Source organism: Scyliorhinus canicula, chromosome 1, assembly GCF_902713615.1.
Source record: "Scyliorhinus canicula chromosome 1, sScyCan1.1, whole genome shotgun sequence".
In the NCBI taxonomy this organism is placed as follows: domain Eukaryota; kingdom Metazoa; phylum Chordata; class Chondrichthyes; order Carcharhiniformes; family Scyliorhinidae; genus Scyliorhinus; species Scyliorhinus canicula.
Window position 1 is genome coordinate 217,367,017 of NC_052146.1, and position 19,866 is coordinate 217,386,882.

The window sequence follows — 19,866 nt, forward strand, 5'->3', positions numbered from 1 at the left end:
TCCAAACACTTTTTAAAAGTACTTGGATCTGCAAAGCTACAGAGCTATGCACCGGGTGCAGGAAGTTGCGATTAGCAAGGGCACCTGGATGTCCTCGGGCTGGCATGGACAAGATGGGCCTAATGGCCTCCTTCTGTACTGTAACTTTTCTATGGTTCCATGATCTCAACCAGAGTGGATAGAGCGAAACCAGTAGATGTGTTATATTTGAATTTCCTGATGGCATTTGACACGGTACCTCACAAGATAGGACCCCATGAGGTTGGAGGTAGCATATTGGCATGGATAGAGAATTGCCTTGTGTGCAGGAAACAGCGAGTGGGGATGAGGGTTTATTTTCAGGTTGGCAACCTGTAATGGTGGGGTTCCACAGGGATCAATGCTGGGACTGCAATTATTTAAAATATATAATGACTTGGAAGAAGGAAGTGAATGTACTGTAGCCAAATTTGCAGATGACAAAAAAGAGGTGGAAAGGCAAGTTTGTGAGAGGGACACAAATAGTTTGCAAAGAGATATTGATAGTTTAAGTAAATGGCAAAAGTTGGCAAATAGAGTATATCGTGGGAAAATGTGATGTTTTTCATTTTGGAAGGGAGAACGAAAGAACAGAATATTATTTAAATGGAGAAGCCCTGCAGAAAGCTGCAACACAAAGGGAATCGGGGATACTTGTGCACCAAACACTGAAAGCTAGCACACAGGTGCAGCAGGTAATCAGGAAGGCTGATGGAATGTTGGCCCTTATTTCAAGGGGGTTGGAGTATAAGAGTAGGGATGTCTTACTGCAACTGTACAAGGTACTGGTGAGACCTGGAATACTGTGAGCAATTTTGGTCCTCTTATTTAAGGAAATATATTATTTAATTGGAGGCGGTTCAGAGTAAGTTCACTTGGATGATCCCAGATGTGGGGGGATTGTCTTATGAGCAAAGGTTAGACAGGTTGGGACTCTACTCATTGGAAATGAGAAGAATGAGAGGTGAACAAAGAACAATACAGCACAGGAACAGGCCCTTCAGCCCTCCAACCCTGTACCACCGGCCATGATACCACCCTCAGCACTTCCTTGTGCCGTATCCCTCTATACCCATCCTATCCATGTGTTTGTCACAATACCTTTTGGACGCCGTTAATGTATCTGCTTCCACAACCTCCCCTGGTAACGCGTTCCAGGCCCTCATCACCCTCTGTGTTTAAAAAAAAAAACCTGCCTCGCACATCTCCTCTAAACTTTGCCCCACGGACCGTAAACCTATGCCCCCTGGTGACTGACCCCTCCACCCTGGGAAAGAGTGCCTGCTCATCCACTCTATCCATACCCGTCATAATCTTGCAGACCTTATCAGGTCACCCTTCAACCTCTGTCATTCTAATGAAAACAGTCCAAGTCTATTCAGCCTCTCCATGTAGCTACCACCCTCCAGACCAGGCAATATCCTGGTAAACCTCCTCTGCACCCTCTCCAAAGCCTCCACATCCTGTGGCGACCAGAATTGTGCGCAATATTCCAAGTGCGGCCATACAAAGGTTCTATACAACTATAGCATAACTTGCCAGTTTTCTACTCAATGCCCCGTTGAATGGAGGCAAGCATTCCGTATGTTTTCTTGACTACATTGTCCACTTGTGTTGCCACCTTCAAACATCTGTGGACCTGCATGCCCAGATCTCTCTGACTTTCTATATTCCTAAGAGTTTTACCATTTACGGTATATTTCCCCTCTCTGTTAGACCTACCAAAATGAATTACTTCATATTTGTCCTGATTGGGGGCAGCACGGTGGTGCAGTGGTTAGCACTGCTGCCTCATGGCGCCAAGGTCCCAGGTTCGATCCTGGCTCTGGGTCACTAACCGTGTGGTGTTTGCGCATTCTCCCCGTGTTTGCGTGGGTTTCGCCTCCACAACCCAAAGATGTGCAAGGTTGGTGGACTGGACACGCTAAATTGCCCCTTAATTGGAAAAATTAATTGGGTACTCTAAATTTAAAAAAATATATATTTGTCCGGATTAAATTCCATTTGCCATTTCTCTGCCGAAGTCTCCAACCTATCTATGTCCTGCTGTATCTTCTGACAATCCTCAACACTATCTGCCACTCCACCAACCTTGGTGTCATCCGCAAACGTACTAATCAGACTGGCTACATTTTCCTCCATTTCCTCCTTTATGTACACTACAGACAACAGAGGCCCAAGCACTGATCCCTGTGGAACCTACTAGTCACACCCTTCCATTCAGAAAACCACCCTTCTACTACTACCTTTTGCCTTCTGTGACCGAGCCAGTTCTATATCCATCTTACCACCTCGCCTCTGATCCCGTGTGACTTCACCTTTTGTACCAGTCTGCCATGAGGCACCTTGCCAAAGGGTTAACTGAAGTCCACGTAAACAACATCCACCGCCCTCCCCTTATCAATCATCTTTGTCACCTCCTCAAAAAACTCAATCAAGTTGGTGAGTCACGACCTCCCCTTCATAAAACCATGCTGTCTATCGCTTATGAGTCAATTTGTTTCCTAATGGGATTTCCCCTGTAGCCAATGAGGATACAAAGATCTCAGTCAAGGCCCCAGCCTTGCTTCGCTCCGAATTCTGGGATAAATCTCATCCGGCCCAGGAGTCCTTTCTACCATAATATATTTTAAAAGACCCAATACCACCTCCTTTTCCATGTTAACTGATGCAAAGTATTCATTTAGTATCTCGCCCATTTCCTCTGGCTCAACACATAGATTTCCCCCACTATCCTTAAGTAGTCCAATCCTTTTCCTGGCCAACCACTTGCTTTTACATATGAATAAAAAGCTTTGGGATTCACCTCAATCCTACTTGCTACTTTTCATGACCCCATCTAACCCTCCTAATTTCCCATTTCAGTACTTTCCTACTTTCTTTATACTCCTCTGGTTTCGACTGTTCCCACCTTTCTAGACCGTACAAAAGTCTCCTTTTTCTTTTTGACAAGGTTCACAATATCCCTCGTTATCCAAGGCTCCCTAAACTTCCCATACTTATCTATCATTCTCTCAGGAACATGACTTTCCTGAATCCTAAGCAACTGTCGCTTGAAATACTCCCACATGTCCGATGTTGATTTGCTATCCAACAGCCGCACCCAAACCAAATTCTTCAATTCCTATCTAATGTTATCGTAATTTGCCTTCCCCAGTTTAGCACCTTAATGCGACGGTTACCCTCATTCCTGTCCAGAAGTACACTAAAACTTACGGAATTGTGGTCACGACTCCCAAAATGTTCCCTGAAACCTCAACCACCTGTCCAGGCTCATTCTCCAATACCAGTTCCAGTACTGCCCTTCCCTAGTTGTACTGTTTACATATTGCATCAAGATGGCTACCTGGATACACCTTACAAACTCTGTCCCATCCAAACCCCGAGCATCAAGTGAGTCCCAGTCAATATAGGGGAAATTAAAATCCCCCCTCACAACAACCCTGTTACTTTTGCACCTATCCAAAATCTCTACCTATCTGCTCCTCTATCTCTCGCTGGCAGTTGGGGGCCTGTAATAAACGCCCAACATTGTGATTGCCCCCTTCCTGTTCCTAAGATCTACCCAGATTACCTCATTGTATGAGCCCTCCAAAGTGTCCTCCCACAGAACAGCTATAATCTTCTTAACGGTAGCATGGTGGTTAGCATCAATGCTTCACAGCTCCAGGGTCCCAGGTTCGATTCCCGGCTGGGTCACTGTCTGTGTGGAGTCTGCACGTCCTCCCCGTGTGTGCGTGGGTTTCCTCCGGGTGCTCCGGTTTCCTCCCACAGTCCAAAGATGTGCGGGTTAGGTGGATTGGCCATGCTAAATTGCCCGTAGTGTAAGGTTAATGGGGGGATTGTTGGGTTACGGGTATACGGGTTACGTGGGTTTAAGTGGGGTGATCATTGCTCGGCACAACATCGAGGGCCGAAGGGCCTGTTCTGTGCTGTACTGTTCTATGTTCTATGTTAACCAGTAATGCTACTCTTCCACCCATTTTACATCCTCCTCAATCTCTCCTGAAGCATCTGTAAGTCATTGAAATATAGAGGATTCTTATGAGGCTTGACAGATAAATGCTGGGAGGATATTTCCACTCATGGGAAAGTCTAGGACCAGAGGGCATAGTCTCATAATAAAGAAGTGCATATTTACGACTGAGATGAGGAGGAATTTCTTCTGAGGGTTGTGTCTCTTTGGAGCTCCTTGCCACAGAGAGGTGTGGGCAGAGTCCTTGTGTATATTTAAGGCTGAGGTAAATAGATTCTTGATCAGTAAGGGAATCGAGGGTTACTGAGAAATGGCAGGAAAGTGGGCGTGAGAAATGTCAAATCAGCCATGATCCTATTGAATGGTGCAGCAGGTTCGAGGGGATGAATGGCTTACTCCTGTTCCTATTTCTTATTGTCTTATTATCTCCATTCCCCCAGCAGGGCATGTTAGAGTATTTCTAGTAGTGACTCTGAATCAAGCCTCAACTCAATTTAAAATTATATCAGGACTAAATAATGAGAAGACGTTGCACAATTGTCTTGTATTTCCTTGAGTGGGTGATTAAGAGTGATGTAACTGGGTTAAGATAGTTCTATAATTTGAGAGGGTGGATGACGAGAAACTATTTCTTCTGGTGGGGCCGTCACCTTAAAATTCGAACTAAGGCTGTTCAGGTGAAGTCCGAAAGCACTTCTTCACATGAAAGGTAATGGAAATCTGGCATGAGCTGTTTCTTCATTTTATTTATTTATTTTCTTCTTCGCTTCTACTGTGAATCTTCCATGGAGTGTCAATCACCTTCAGATTGTCACTCTGCTCTTGTTTCCTTTTCCCAAGTCGGAGCGCCGCATTCCTGGCCTGAACTTCCAAAACGGACCTCCTTCAAAATGCTGAGCAACTTGTTCTGGGAGTCCTTCTGCATAGTGCAGGATCATCGGGTGAAGCCAAACAATGCCCTTTTTTTTCCAGCACTCACTGCTGTACTTTGGCAAGTCTTCCTTCACTAATAGAGTGAAAAACATCAGGCCATTTAAATAGCTTTTTAAAAAAATTTAGAGTATCCAATAATTTGCTTTCCAAGTCGGGGACAATTTAGCATAGCCAATCCACCTACCTTGCACACGTTAGGGTTGTGGGGGTGGGTCCCGCGCTGACCCACGGGGAGAATATGCAAACGTCACACGGTCGGTGACCCGGGTCGGTATCAAACCTGCGTCTTTGGCATCATGAAGCAGCAGTGCTAACTGTACCACTGTGCCGCCCTATTTAAATAGCTTTTCACTGTGCTAGTGAATGAGTGTGAGTGAGGGAAGTGAGTGGTGGGTAAGGATCGAGGAGAGAGTCAGAGTTTTGGGGGGGCGGGGGGGGGGGGGGGGGGGGGGGGGGGGGTTGGGAAGGCGGGGTGGTCAGTGGGAAGTTGGGTGTCAGTTGTAGAGTTACCAAGGAGATGCATGGAATTTTTCAGTTTAATATTTCCTGGTAACTATTCAGGAAGTGAGTTGGAGATTTTTTTGGATTGTTCTGGACTCGGGGCAATTGCCCATCGGAAGCTGAAACGTTTATTGGGACTTCCGAGGAGCAAGTCCCTGGGGTGTGACCACCTAGAGATTGGAAGATCAAGGCCTAATATAGAATGCTGGTTTTCTCATATTCTTTGATTTTAATTCCAGCATAAAATAGTCCATTCCTCATTGAAAAAAATTAATGCACTTTATTATCTCCAGCCTCTTCATTGACTTTTTAACTTCTGCCCTTTGAATGACTTCCTCTGTGCTGTACATCTCCTGTGTTTAAATCCAAACAGTATAAAAGAAAACAGATTATCATGGTATTTTCCTCCAAGTAACTAAAAAAAAAAAAATCAGAATTATTTCTAGACTTAAGGCCTATTAACAGACTTCAGTGAAATTTCCCTCTTCGTATGTCTGAAATGATGGAGCAATACTATCGGAAACCCACTGGTATTTTCAAAAGTGACATAGTTTTTGAAGTGTGACCAAGTTTGACACTCTATGAATGGACCAAAACTCTCTTTTTAATTCTAGAGGTAGATCTGTGGACAAGCGTGGCAGAACAACCAGATACTTGTATACAGTAAATAATCCAGAGATTTGGCTTTGTGATGGACCCTGACCAGTAACTGAAATGTATTATGTCATATTCTTAAACTTGGAATATAATTTAAAAACTGATGCTGCTGCGGCCCCGGGGAGATACTCAGGAGTCCGGTAGTAATAGCATAGTTGAAAATTTGGAGGCAGTTTTGATAGCACTTTGGGTTGGGGGCAGGGTCAAGGGAAATGGGGGAACCATAGATTTGAGCCAGGGAAGTGGTATGGAAATTTTCGGAGATGGGAGGAGAAATAAATTACGATGCTAAAACATTTATTTCTTGGGGGTCGGTTTGCGGGATTGAAGGAGCTGGGAGCGAAGTATGGGCTGGAGCAGGGAGAAATATTTAGATACATGCAGGTTTGAGACTTTGCCAGAAAGGAGATGCAGTGCTTCCCAGTAGAGCCGGCTTCCACATTGCCGGAGGAGGTGCTGACAACAGGGGGACTGGAGATTGGGGTAGAATCGGTGGTTTACGGGGCTATTTTGGAGGAGGAGAAGGTGCCGCTCGAAGGGATCAAGGCAAAGTGCTCTGGAGGGTGAATGCCTCCACCTCGTGTACGAGGTTGGGGCTGATACAGCTGAAGGTGGTGTATAGAGCACACCTTATGAGGATGAGCCGGCACTTGAGGGGATAGAAGATGTGTCTGAACGGCGGCGGGGGGGGGGGGGTGGGCTCGAACCACGTTCATATGTTTTGATCCTGTCCAAAGCTGGAGGATTACTGGAAGGAGGTGTTTAGGGTAATCTCTGAAGTGGTGCACGTGAAAGTGGACCTGGACTCTCGGGAGGCCATGTTTGGGGTGTCGGACCAGTCAGGGTTGGAAACTGGAACAGAGGCAGATGTTGTAGCCTTCACCTCGTTGATCGCCTGAAGGCGGATCCTGTTTGGGTGGAGTTCAATCTCTCCACCCTGTGCCCTGGGGAGGGGGGGACCTGCTGGAATTCTTGACGCTTGAAAAGGTCAAATTTGAACTGAGGGGAAGGATGGAGGGGTTCTGCAATTCATGGGTGTTAGTCATTATGCACTTTCGAGAATTGGATCACATCGAACGTTAGGGTGGTTGGGTGCTGGGAGGGTTGGGGGGAGGGGGACTGTGTGTGTTGATGGTGACTATGGGTGATTCCTGATGCCTTTTTGTCATTTGTTTACATTAACATGCGGGCTATTGTCTGGGGTTTGGTGGGAGAATGGGATCGCTGCTATTGATATGGGGATTGACATTACATTCGTTACTGATTATTGTTTGTCGTTGGGTGTAAATTTGGGAGAAAATGTGATAAAGGAGGAGAATAAAAAATATATTTTAAAAAACTGATGCCTCTGTCAGCTTCCTATTGTGAATTGAAGGGCCGTTTCACTTGTGCTTCACTCGCTTTGTTTGGTCAAACACAATACTGGAAAATGAATTTCATTTCAAGTCATTTGGACAAAAATTAAAGGAAAATGAAGACTCCTCGATCCAGCAAAGTTTTATTTTAGGTGTCAGTTGAAGCAAAATTACGATGAAGGGAAAGCTGTAACTTGAAGATAAGTTTCATATTTTAAATTGAATTGCTTTTTTTTTCTGCACAGCTCTGCACCTACCTGGGATGCCCTTAGGTGATGGCTTCAAGCCATAACTCCCCAGCAGTGCTTCGACCAAGCAGCAGTGATGGAAAGTTCAAAAAGGAAATGGACCCATCTAAAAAACCCATCAAAGCTGTTCGATCATTGCCAGATGTCTGCCCCAAGGAACCAACTGGTAACCCAATTTTAGTCCCGATTTTTACCTTTGCTGTCTCCCAGCATACTCACTCAGAAGTATACAGACAATTTGGGATACTTTGATGTTGGGAATTCCAGGCATAAACTTATGTGCCACTGAGAATTTAAAAAGTGCATGAGGAAAGGACAAGGGGATTGGAATAAGAGGACATCTCTTTCAGAGAGCTGGCACAGGAGCAGGGTCATCTACTCGGCTATAAAATTTCCAATGTGCTGTTGGCTCTTTCACAGGCATAATGGGCTGAATGGCAGCCTCCTGTGCTGTTATTTTATACAGGTACATTTTGTAGGTCTGTAAAACAACACCACTGTCTATGGTCGTTTAGAAATGTTTGTGTAGTTAACATGGATTTGTACTGAGGGACTATATGTTCTCAGAACTCTGCGGTGCAGAAACTGGAGAATTTAGATGAACTCAATTTTTAATAGCAGCCTTACTTGTTGAATCTATTGCTGTGTTTGCCAAGATTGCTCTAAAATTGTTCCAAACCAGAGCTTCCAGAGGAAACCCATACAGACAGGGGCAGAACGTACAAACTCCACACACACGGTCACCCAAGGCTGGAATCAAACCCGGGTCCCTGGTGCTGTGAGGCAGTAGTGCTAACCATTGTGCCACAGTGCCGCCCTCTAACATGATACACTAAACCAATCTGACCTTAGCTGTGAGTTTGTAACCACTGGTTTCCATGTGGGTTTGTCTATATTGTACTTGCAGTCATCTGTATTACTTCCATCCTACCTATATACTACATGTAGGAACAGTCTAATTGAGAGATCTGATGAGACCATCTCAATACTAAAAGATTCCCACCGCTGTTAAAATTGAAACAATCTTTAATCCAAAATGACAAAAGTGCCTTGAATTAAATTGGGCTGATGGTGCATAAGCATGGATATGTTTCTCTGACACTATATTTTAGCCGCAGTATAACAGTATAATTTATGAATTCATGATCATTAGTTTCCAAATATTGTAATAATCCCAGTGAGTTCATATGCTCCAGTGTTGTTGCCTACTATTTTAGAGCGTCCAGTGACATTTGCATAGGCTTTAAATCAGATTGCCTTCCCAACAGAGGGGTTGTATAGCTTTGAAGCATGTGTGACTTTCTTGTTAAAGTGCAATAATAGCTTCCATTTCTGTCTTTATGTTGTATTATTCAAATTATCATCTATTTGCTATAATTTAGGTAATGCATTTTGTCTTTGCAGGAGATTCACGCAGTTTATGTGATAGCCCATCAGTAGTAGCAGATCAGCATAGGTGGACTGTTTATCATTCGAAAGTGAACCTTCCAGCAGCGTTGAATGACCCCAGATTGTCCAAAAGGGAATCTGATTTCTTCACCAAAACATGGGGACTGGATTTTATGGAGACCGAAGTTATGTCTTCCTTCTACCTCCCACCAATCACCAAGGAACACTTTGCACCCTACCTACAGGATATGACTTCTGTAAGGATTGGTAGAAGACAAACATCATTTCAGTTTTTTGTAACACATGCAAGAGAATTTTTCTCTCTTTAAACATTACTATATTTTTAATCATTAATAATGCTTTCTAAAAACCATTATTTTTGAAAAGTCATTGGATGTTAATAAAGACTGCTTACTTAAAAGAATTGAACTCGATGATTATTTTCAGCAATTCCACTCAAGTTTTAAAAAATTTAGAGTACCCGATTAATTTTTTCCAATTAAGGGGCAATTTAGCATGGCTAATCCACCTTTACCCTGCACATCTTTGGGTTGTGGTGGTGAAACCCACGCAAACACAGGGAGAATGTGCAAACTCCACACAGACAGTAACCCAGAGCCGGGATCGAACCTGGGACCGTGGCACTGTGAGGTAGCAGTGCTAACCACTGTGCTGCCCTGCAATTTCACTCTTAAACTAGAAAAACAGGGGCAGCAGGACCCGGGTTCGAATCCCGGCCCTGGGTCATTGTCTGTATGGAGTTTGCACATTCTTCCTGAGTGTGCGTGGGTCTCACCCCCACAACCCAAAAAGATGTGCAGAGTAGGTGGATTAGCCACGGTGAATTGCCCCTTAATTGAAAAAATGAATTGGGTACTCTAAAATTAAAAAGAAACCAACTGAATGTACTGATTTCCATCCTTTTAATATTTTAAGCTTTGAGCATTGATTCTTGGAATCGGTTCATCTCATTTAATGTGATTCTCATTCCTAGCGACAGAAGATTCATGAGAAGTGCAAGAAAACATGCCCACTTAAGGATGGACTAGACCAAGCACCTGTTGTACACAGCCATGGTAAGAACATGTCCATTAGATTTCTTCGGCAAATATTTGAAAAAACAATCAGGACATTTGCTTTTGATAGCTGTAAACTCGCTATTTCTGGTAGTTACCAATGAACTGTAGAAATAAGAGATTTGAGTTGCCATCTGTGTTAGTCCAGTGGTTGGAAATTGTTTTCAGAAAATCTGCAGTTTTGTAAAAAATCACATTGTAATGATTTTTCAAAACTTGAGGCATCCTGATTTCATATTACGCAGGCCATGTGTAAATTATTTGAAAAGTCAGCCTATGTTTGAAAATTGAAGAAAGGCAAAATCTGGAGAAATGTTTTGTTCATTCCTGACACAGGCTAATCTTTTGTTAAAATCTCAGACAGCTGCCTGCCTGTGCTACACCTGGCAGTTGAGAACAGGCAGGCTTATTTAAAATAAGAATGCAAATTGGGTCCTTTCAACTGGTCTGCTGTTTTCAATTTTTCTGCATTATATTTGTGCAATCCCAGTTACTATTTGATCTGTTTCAGCTGTTGTCTGATCTATTGTCTTTATTTCCATCCCCTCCCAATTATGGCATTAAACCTTTCTATTAAACCAGATTTCTCCTCTATTAAGTATCCTGCATCAAATATACTTAAGGCCACCAGTTGACTTGTATTTCTCTCACTTCCCTTTCAAACATATGGAATCAAATGAAAATCGCTTGTCACAAGTAGGCTTCAAAATGAAGTTACTGTGAAAAGCCCCTAATCGCCACATTTCAGCGCCTGTTCGGGGAGGCTGGTACGGGAATTGAACCGTGCTGCTGGCCTGCCTTGGTCTGCTTTAAAAGCCAGCTCTTTAGCCCTGTGCTAAACCATTTGTTTCTCTTTGTCTTGTTTGCCTGAAATTAAGTTTCAGTTAGTGCTGCTTTCATGATATTTCTTGTTCCCTTTGAACTATTGGTCCCCCAAGATTTATATTAGATAAGCATTACATTCATTTAACTTGCCCCCACTGTTCCCTTTGACCTTGATTTGCTTGTATGTTTAAACCTCCGTGATAGTCATCTAATGCGGTTATAACCACCTTTCCCACACCCCTTGTAATGGCCATGTTTAAAATGGGCAGTTGTTTATATTGGCTAAAAGACAATGAATGTTAACTATAGAGATCAATTTCAAACTTGTTGATTATAACGTCTTACTAGTTCTTGTCTTTTTCAGGTGATTATTGTACAAGTGCATGTGAGAAACTGATGCATTTTAAAAATATTTAACAAAAATAGCATCTTCATGTACCATCGCAACAGCTGAAGTTCAGTGCTTTAAATTGGTTAGGTTATTACATAGTATCCGGGTCACGTGATATAAGCGTGGGAGCTGCTGCGTTTCCACGAGCTCCAGCTTTGTTGTTCTTTTAATTAATTTTTATAAAATCCGTTTGCACATTTCTTTTGTGTTTTCATGGCATACATAATTTTTACTATGTTCTGAGATTTGCTGGTCAATATTAACTCACTATTAACTCAAGACAATATGCTTAAATCTTTGTTGATTTATGGCAGCTGGAAGGAGTTGGGTGGAACTTTCTCATTCCTAGTGCAGCTACTTTTGGGCGATTTCCTGCCCCTATGGTGAGGCGTGTTCCGGCAAATGATGGCTGCTGGTCATCATGTTGTCTTGGCTCTGCGGTGCAGGTCGTCCTCAGAGTCAATTTCAAGAGTTGCGAGCTGTTTTTTTTTTGGAGGCGCACGAGGAGATTCCTGTAACGGAGAGAACGCTGCCCTTAGTGGATCAAAGGAGCACATTTAATCCTAGGGTTGGGTTGGTCTTCCAACCCCTGGTCCAATGTTGTCCTGTTCCTTATATTGGCCGAGAGGGGTTGCCGATGGCTGAGCCGGCCGGGTCTGTGGTGATATCCCTGTGCAGTTTTGCATATAGTCAGTGATGCGAATTCCAACCAACTGGTGGCGATAGAGATCTACCATACACTCGACAGTTTGTAGGAAGTTATACAAAAGGATAGTCGCACTAAGCGTAGCTCTGGGAGAATTCACTGATTTAAATTATTTTGTTACTGTTTGTATCATAGTTTGTTAGTTATCTTTCCACATGTTTCTCATAAATCATTCGACTAGTTAAGAACTAGATGTTATGTATGCACCTGTACTACGGACATAACACATGGTACCAAGAGTGTTGAACAATTAAAGATAACAACAGAGAAAACTGGGTGCAACAGGCTGAAGAAAGAGTAAAGAAAATTCTTCTGCTTACTTGATGCACGATGGACAACTGGAATTCAACGCAAAGGAAGATGGTGAAGTTAGAGATGGATGGTTTGAAGGCACTCCACCAGTCATCGGTAATGTAGACGAAACTTGGCGTGTTTTCAAGCAGCAATTCAGACTATGTTGCAGCCCTTGACCTGCAGGCACAGCCTGACGAGAGGCGTATTACGTTGCTGTTCACGGCAGCAGGTCCTCAAGCAATAGAAATTTACAAAACCTTCGCGTTCGGCAGCGAAGAGGGCAGCAAGAGTTTTGATGAAGTAATAAAGCACTTTTGCATTGCTCTCTGAAGAAAAACAAAATGTTTGTACATTATATATTTCGTATGCGTATCCAAAAAGCAGGCAAATCTCTTGATAGCTTTTTAACTGACTTGCGGCTGAAGGCGCAGTCGTGCAATTTAAGTCCTTTAAAGTCATCGATGATCTGCAATCAGATAGTTTTCGGGATATCAAATGATAAGGTGCGTGAGAGGCTATTGAGGGAAGAAGAGCTTCAATTAGAAACCACTATAAAGATTTGTCATGCGAGTGAGCTAGCTGTACAGCAGATCAGTACGCTCAACCTGAAACATTTTGGCGCCAATCTGGAAGAAGGTGCCAGCACCATCAGCACTGTAACACAGATGAATAAAAACGTGGTCTCGGTGCGGGCAGCCATTTTAAGCGGCCGACCGGATCCGCCATTTTATGCCAGCGATGTGGCAATCCACATGGGCCACAACAATGTCCGGCGTTTGGGAAGGTGTGTCCCAAATGTGGCCGAACAAATTATTTTGTGAAGCAATGTTTTTCATGTCCAGCTGTGAACCAAACAGGATCAGTCAATATGATTGAAGAGATGTCCATTGGAAGACCTGTTTTTCATTGATCTGATTTCAACTAAGGATACGATGAGTCTGAATATGCAGAGTGAAGAAGTCTTACTGACCAATTGCAGCAATAGTGATGATGATGCTGATACCATCAAAGACAGGTGGACAATTCCAGTGATGCTGAATGCCACATTGATCAAATGCAAACTCGATGTGGGGGCGACGGCCAACCTTCTGTTTGTTCGATTTGAACAGGCTGCGAGTTAAACCGAAAGTTGTCAATCAAACGAGACTACTGAAAGACTACATTAGGAATGAGATTGCGATGCTGGGAGCATGTGAACTTGAAGCATGGATACAAAACAGCAGTCACATAATACCATTTTCCATTGTAGACACGGAATGCGAGTCCATCATGGGTGCGGATGCGTGTGAGGCCCTGAATTTAGTTGAGCGGCTGTACATTCCAGACGGTGCTGCGACAGAGGAACGTTGTGACTTGCAGCTTGGTGCAGTTATCCAATGAGATACAAGGAAAAGTTAAAGTGGGGGAAGACAAACCAGATGAAGGATCCAAAGGGAACTCCAGAATTCTGGTTAACAGTGAGGATTTGCTCTGGCATGATACAGGAGCATGGTGAGTTTATCCTCCCGTATCTACAAGATGTAAACTTAAAGTTTTCAGATCCTGGACACCTTTATACTGAGTTCAAGTTTGAGCCAAATGAGTATTTCACAAACGAAGTACTGACAAAAACATACCAGTCGCAGCCTGATGGGTCAGACTTTTTCATCTTTCAAATCATGGGCTGCACAGGGTGCCAGATCGTGGAAGAAAGAAAGAAACGTCACAGTGAAAACCATTACTATGAAGTAGAAGCAAAAGGGTGGGGTCACTGGTAGAACTACAAAAACTGTACCAAATGATTCTTTCTTCAATTTTTTTAGTTCTCCTGACGTTCCAGAGCGTGGAGAGCTGGATGAAGGTTCTGCAGCCAGGCTCGCTGCTGACTTGGAAATTGGTCACTTCTTGCATGAACACACAATTCCACGAGCAGTGTTATACTTCACAGGAGAAGAAGATAACGATTATATTTACAATGATGATCATTACGATGATAATGATTGCGAGGATGATAATTACGATCAGGCCAGTGAAAAATCAGATGATAAGCCAGAAGTGGAAGACTATGAACGTCTATTCAGTTTATTTGGCAGTAGTGATGAGGTCACAAGTAGCACCCAATCTGCGCAGGACAGCGATAAGTGTGAAAGCTTTACGGTGGCATGTGCAGAATGAGATTGCAGCAGCAGATACATCCGATGAGAGCAACTCAACTGCTGTGAACAGTGTGATAACTGAAGAAATAATCCCCATTTTGGCAAAGCTGGCTCCAGAGACGTATGATCAATCGTCCCATGCCGACTGAATGGTTCCTGCAGTGGACCCCCAATACTTGAGACCACTCCACCAAAAGATGTGCAAGAAGAGCAGATGGACACACCTGTGCGCAGTTCTGCAATGAAAGACAAACCATATATCAGATGAGAATGAGCCACCAATTGAGGCTAAAACACAAGGTGAAGAAGCAACGCCTAACGTTGAGGACATTGATCCAGCTAAGATATCAGAATGCGAGGGTTTGCGGATCACTCCTAAAGTTGCAGACTTAAAAAAAAAAAAAAAAAAAATTTTTTAATGTTAAAAATAAATTTAGAGTACCCAATTCATTTTTTCCAATTACATAGAACATAGAACAGTACAGCACAGAACAGGCCCTTCGGCCCTCGATGTTGTGCCGAGCCATGATCACCCTACTCAAACCCACGTATCCACCCTATACCCGTAACCCAACAACCCCCCACCCCTTAACCTTACTTTTAGGACACTATGGGCAATTTAGCATGGCCAATCCACCTAACCCGCACATCTTTGGACTGTGGGAGGAAACCGGAGCACCCGGAGGAAACCCACGCACACACTGGGAGGACGTGCAGACTCCGCACAGACAGTGACCCAGCCGGGAATCGAACTTGGGACCCTGGAGCTGTGAAGCATTTATGCTAACCACCATGCTACCGTGCTGCCCTAAATTAAGGGGCAATTTAACGTGGCCAGTCCACCTGACCTGCCCATCTTTGGGTTGTGTGGACGAAACCCGCGCAAACTTGGGGAGAATGTGCAAACTCCACACGGACAGTGACCCAGAACCAGGATCGAACCTGGATCCTCAGTGCCGTGAGGCAGCAATGCTAACCATTGCGCCACCGTACTGCCCTCTGAAGTTGCAGACTTGATTGCAACTGCACAATAATCCAAAAGTAAGCCGAAACGATGCTTCACCAGGTGAACTGAACATAACTGGGTTATCCCACCCCCCTCCTAGAGGCTGGGTTGTTGGCTGCCTGGGTTCGGGCGAGGTGGCATGTTGGAAGTAATGAGGGTTCATGCTTTGATCATTAGAATCCTTGGAAGATCCTGAAGAATGCTCACCATCTTTGATCCTGCTTTATTCTTGATTTCTGCTTTTTTTCATGCACAAGTGGAGAAGTTTGTATCCTGATAACAGCCTCACATCTCAATCGTTATCCTGGACTTCAGCCTCTGGGAATTACGTTGTTGTCTGTTGATCTTGTCAATTTATTTGCTTGCAGGGAAATTAGTAAACATTCCCAGTTCCCCAGCCATGCCTGTCATTTCGCCATTCTGGGATTTGATCGGTCTATCAATGGGTCTTTTACGCAGTTACGCATGATCAGTCGGTGTGTATCTATGTTGGGAATTTACACCATGGTCTTCTTTATTAAATCCGTGTTGTCCCAGTTGGGCGCGTACACATTTACCAGGACTACTGGTGCCCCATCCAGGACACCAGTGACTCTGACGTACCGACCCCCTGGGTCCATAACAGTCTTTGTCTCCCTAAACACCATCCTCTTGCTTATTAAAGTAGCTACCCCCCCTAGCCCTTGTCCGGTAGCAGGAATGGTAGGTCTGACCCATCCAGCCCTTCCTTACCCTCAGTTGGTCCTTCTCCCTCAGGTGAGTCTCTTGGAGGAAGATTATGTTGGGTTTCAAACTTCTCAGATGGGTGAAGACTGTGGATCTTTTCACTGGGCTATTGAGTCCCTTAATGTTCCAGGTGATGATCCCTGTGGGGTGGTTTTTGTCTCCCCCTTCCTGCATGATCAACCATACTTACCTGGTGGATGCGCCCCTGCAGTCCGGGGTTTCCCTTTGTTAGGGGGCCATCCAAAGTGGCTGCGGTCACCATTCTCCCCATGAGGCCGGATTCCTGTGCTCCGGGGTTTCCCTCTGTCCAGGGGCCACCCAACATGGCCGCCAACTGTGTCTATGCATGTGGATGAGCCCCTGCACCAGGGTTTCTCTTTGTTTAGGGACCCTCCAAAGTGGCAGTTTATGGTGTCATTTTGTTCCTTCAACCTGAACCTGACCTACTGAAGCCAATCTAAGACCCTTATTCCTTTCTTTCTTATTATACTTCTCTGCGCTGGGGGATGACATGCCCAATCAATTGCCGTCCAGTCTGTCTCCTCTTCTCTCTGTATCCTCTTCCCCCTTTCCTGTGCTCTGCTGCCCTCGCCCCTTCCTCCTCCCTGTGAGCTGGTGCTCTTGCTCAAAGCGACGCAATCCTGCGCAAACTTTGTTCATGTCAATTACACTTATTTCTCCTTTCTCACTCTGCATATTCCTAATCGCTGACTTGTCTGATTTTTGTCTAGGTCATTTGTCCACCTCGGTCGAAGTAGTAAAATAATGTTCTCCCTTTTGGAATGTCACCCAGAGCCTGGCTGGGACTAGCATCCCAAATTTTATTCTATTTTTGTACAGAACCGATTTGGCTTGGTTGAACTCTGCCCTGCACTTTTCCAGGTCTTCCCCAGTGTCTTGGTACATCCTTATTCTGTGTCCTTCCCAGCTGCTCTCTTTTGGCTGCCGAGCCCAATGCAGGATACTGTCCTGATCCTGGTATCTGTGTAGTTTGCCGATTATCGACCTTGGCTGCTCCCCGGTCTTGGGTTTCGGTCGGAGTGACCTGTGTCCCCTGTCGATCTCTGGGGCCTTGGGGAAGCTGTCCCTTCCGACCAAGTTGCCCAGCATCTGGGCCTCATAGTCTGTCAGGCCTCTGCCCTCAATCCCCTTTGGCAGGCCCACTATCCGGATGATTTGGTGCCGAGACCTATTCTCCTGATCCTCTACTTTCCCCTTCAGGCTACCCTGGGTCGCCACCAACCTTTTTATTTTGGCCTCCAGAGCAACTACCTTGTCGCACTGGTTAGTTGACGCCTTTTCAAGCTCCTGGATCATCTTCTCCTGAGCTTCCAGCTTCCCCATTCCATCGATCACCGTCTGCATGGCGACCAGTGCCACCGCAACCTGGATCTCCACTTTGATTGCCTCCCTCATCGCGGTCAATTTCTTAGTCATGAATGTCTTTCATCCATCTCTGGGTTGGGGAGGGGCCCGTTTGTTCGGATCATCGGACTCCCTCTCTTGGGGGTGGCCGGGGACCCCTCGCCTTCTTGGTCTGTCATTTCGTTCACTTGCTATTCCTGTTCTTTTCCACCACTTCTATCTTCTCTGCGGCCTCTTGAGCTCCCACCTGCTCGCATATTGCTCCTTTCCTCTTCCATTTCTGTTTACATAGAACATTACAGTGCAGTACGGGCCCTTCGGCCCTCGATGTTGCGCCGACCTGTGAAACCATCTGAAGCCTATCTGACCTACACTATTCCATTTTCCTCCATATGTCTATCCAGTGACCACTTAAATGCCCTTAAAGTTGGCGAGTCTACTACTGTTGCAGGCAGGGCGTTCCACACCCCTACTACTCTGAGTAAAGAAACTGCCTCTGACATCTGTCCTATATCTACCATCCCTCAATTTAAAGCTATGTCCCTTCGTGTTGGTCATCACCATCCGAGGAAAAAGACTCTCACTGTCCACCCTATCTAACCCTCTGACTATCTTATATGTCTCTATTAAGTCACCTCTCAGCCTTCTCCTCTCTAACGAAAACAACCTCAAGTCCCTGAGCCTTTCCTCGTAAGACCTTCCCTCCATACCAGGCAACATCCTAGTGAATCTCCTCTGAACCCTTTCCAAAGCTTCCACATCCTTCCTATAATGCGGTGACCAGAACTGTATGCAGTACTCCAGGAGCGGCCGCACCAGAGTTTTGTACAGCTGCAGCATGACCTCGTGGCTCCGAAACTCAATCCCCCTACTGATAAAGGCTAGCACACCATATGCCTCCTTAACAGCCCTATTAACCTGGCTGACAACTTTCAGGGATTTATGTACCTGGATGCCGAGATCTCTCTGTTCATCTACACTACCAAGAATCTTGCCATTAGCCCAGTACTCTGCATTCCTGTTACCCCTTCCAAAGTGAACCACCTCACACTTTTCCGCATTAAACTCCATCTGCCACCTCTCAGCCCAGCTCTGCAGCTTATCTATGTCCCTCTGTATCCTATAACATCCTTCAGCACTATCCACAACTCCACCGACCTTCGTGTCATCTGCAAATTTACTAACCCATCCTTCCACACCCTCTTCCAGGTCATTTATAAAAATGACGAACAGCAGTGGCCCCAAAACAGATCCTTGCGGTACACCACTAGTAACTGAACTCCAGGATGAACATTTGCCATCAACCACCACCCTCTGTCTTCTTTCAGCTAGCCAATTACTGATCCAAACCGCTAAATCACCTTCAATCCCATACTTCCGTATTTTCTGCAATAGCCTACCGTGGGGAACCTTATCAAATGCCTTGCTGAAATCCATATACACCACATCAACCGCTTTACCCTCATCAATCTGTTTGGTCACCTTCTCAAAAAACTCAATAAGGTTTGTGAGGCATGACCTACCCTTCACAAAACCGTGTTGACTATCGCTAATTAACTTGTTCTTTTCAAGATGATTATAAACCCTATCTTTTATAACCTTTTCCAACATTTTACCCACAACCGAAGTAAGGCTCACAGGTCTATAATTACCAGGGTTGTCTCTACTCCCCTTCTTGAACAAGGGGACAACATTTGCTATTCTCCAGTCTTCCGGCACTATTCCTGTCGACAAAGACGACATAAAGATCAAGGACAAAGGCTCTGCAATCTCCTCCCTGGCTTCCCAGAGAATCCTAGGATAAATCCCATCTGGCCCATGGGACTTATCTATTTCTACACTTTCCAAAATTGCTAACACCTCCTCCTTGTGAACCTCAATCCCATCTAGCCTGGTCGACTGTACCTGAGTGTTCTCCTCGACAACATTGTCTTTCTCCAGTGTAAACACTGATGAAAAATATCCATTTAACGCTTCCCCTATCTCCTCTGATTCCACACACAACTTTCCACTACTATCCTTGATTGGCCCTAATCTTACTCTAGTCATTCATTTGTTCCTGATATACCTAGAGAAAGCCTTAGGGTTTTCCTTGATCCTATCCGCCAACGACTTTTCGTGTCCTCTCCTCGCTCTTCTTAACTCTCCCTTACGGGTAGAATGATTCCGTATTTTCGGGCTAACTCCGTCCAAAAGTGCCTATTATATTGTGTTCTGGAGGAGAGCCACCTGATGTGCGACTGCTTAGCACATCGCCGTCACTGG

At 44.7% G+C, this 19,866-nt stretch overlaps 1 protein-coding gene across 3 annotated transcripts in view; it reads left to right on the forward strand.

Annotated features, from left to right (window-relative positions):
• Positions 1–19,866, forward strand: part of vps54 (VPS54 subunit of GARP complex) — a 149,564-nt gene that overhangs the window by 21,340 nt on the left and 108,358 nt on the right. For all 3 annotated transcript variants that reach the window (XM_038807716.1, XM_038807738.1, XM_038807726.1), the window contains exons 2-4: positions 7,686–7,854; positions 9,093–9,334; positions 10,072–10,153. In XM_038807716.1, the coding sequence (XP_038663644.1) occupies positions 7,716–7,854; positions 9,093–9,334; positions 10,072–10,153 (463 nt within the window). In that variant the 5' untranslated portion in view covers positions 7,686–7,715. The remainder of the gene's footprint in view (positions 1–7,685; positions 7,855–9,092; positions 9,335–10,071; positions 10,154–19,866) is intronic.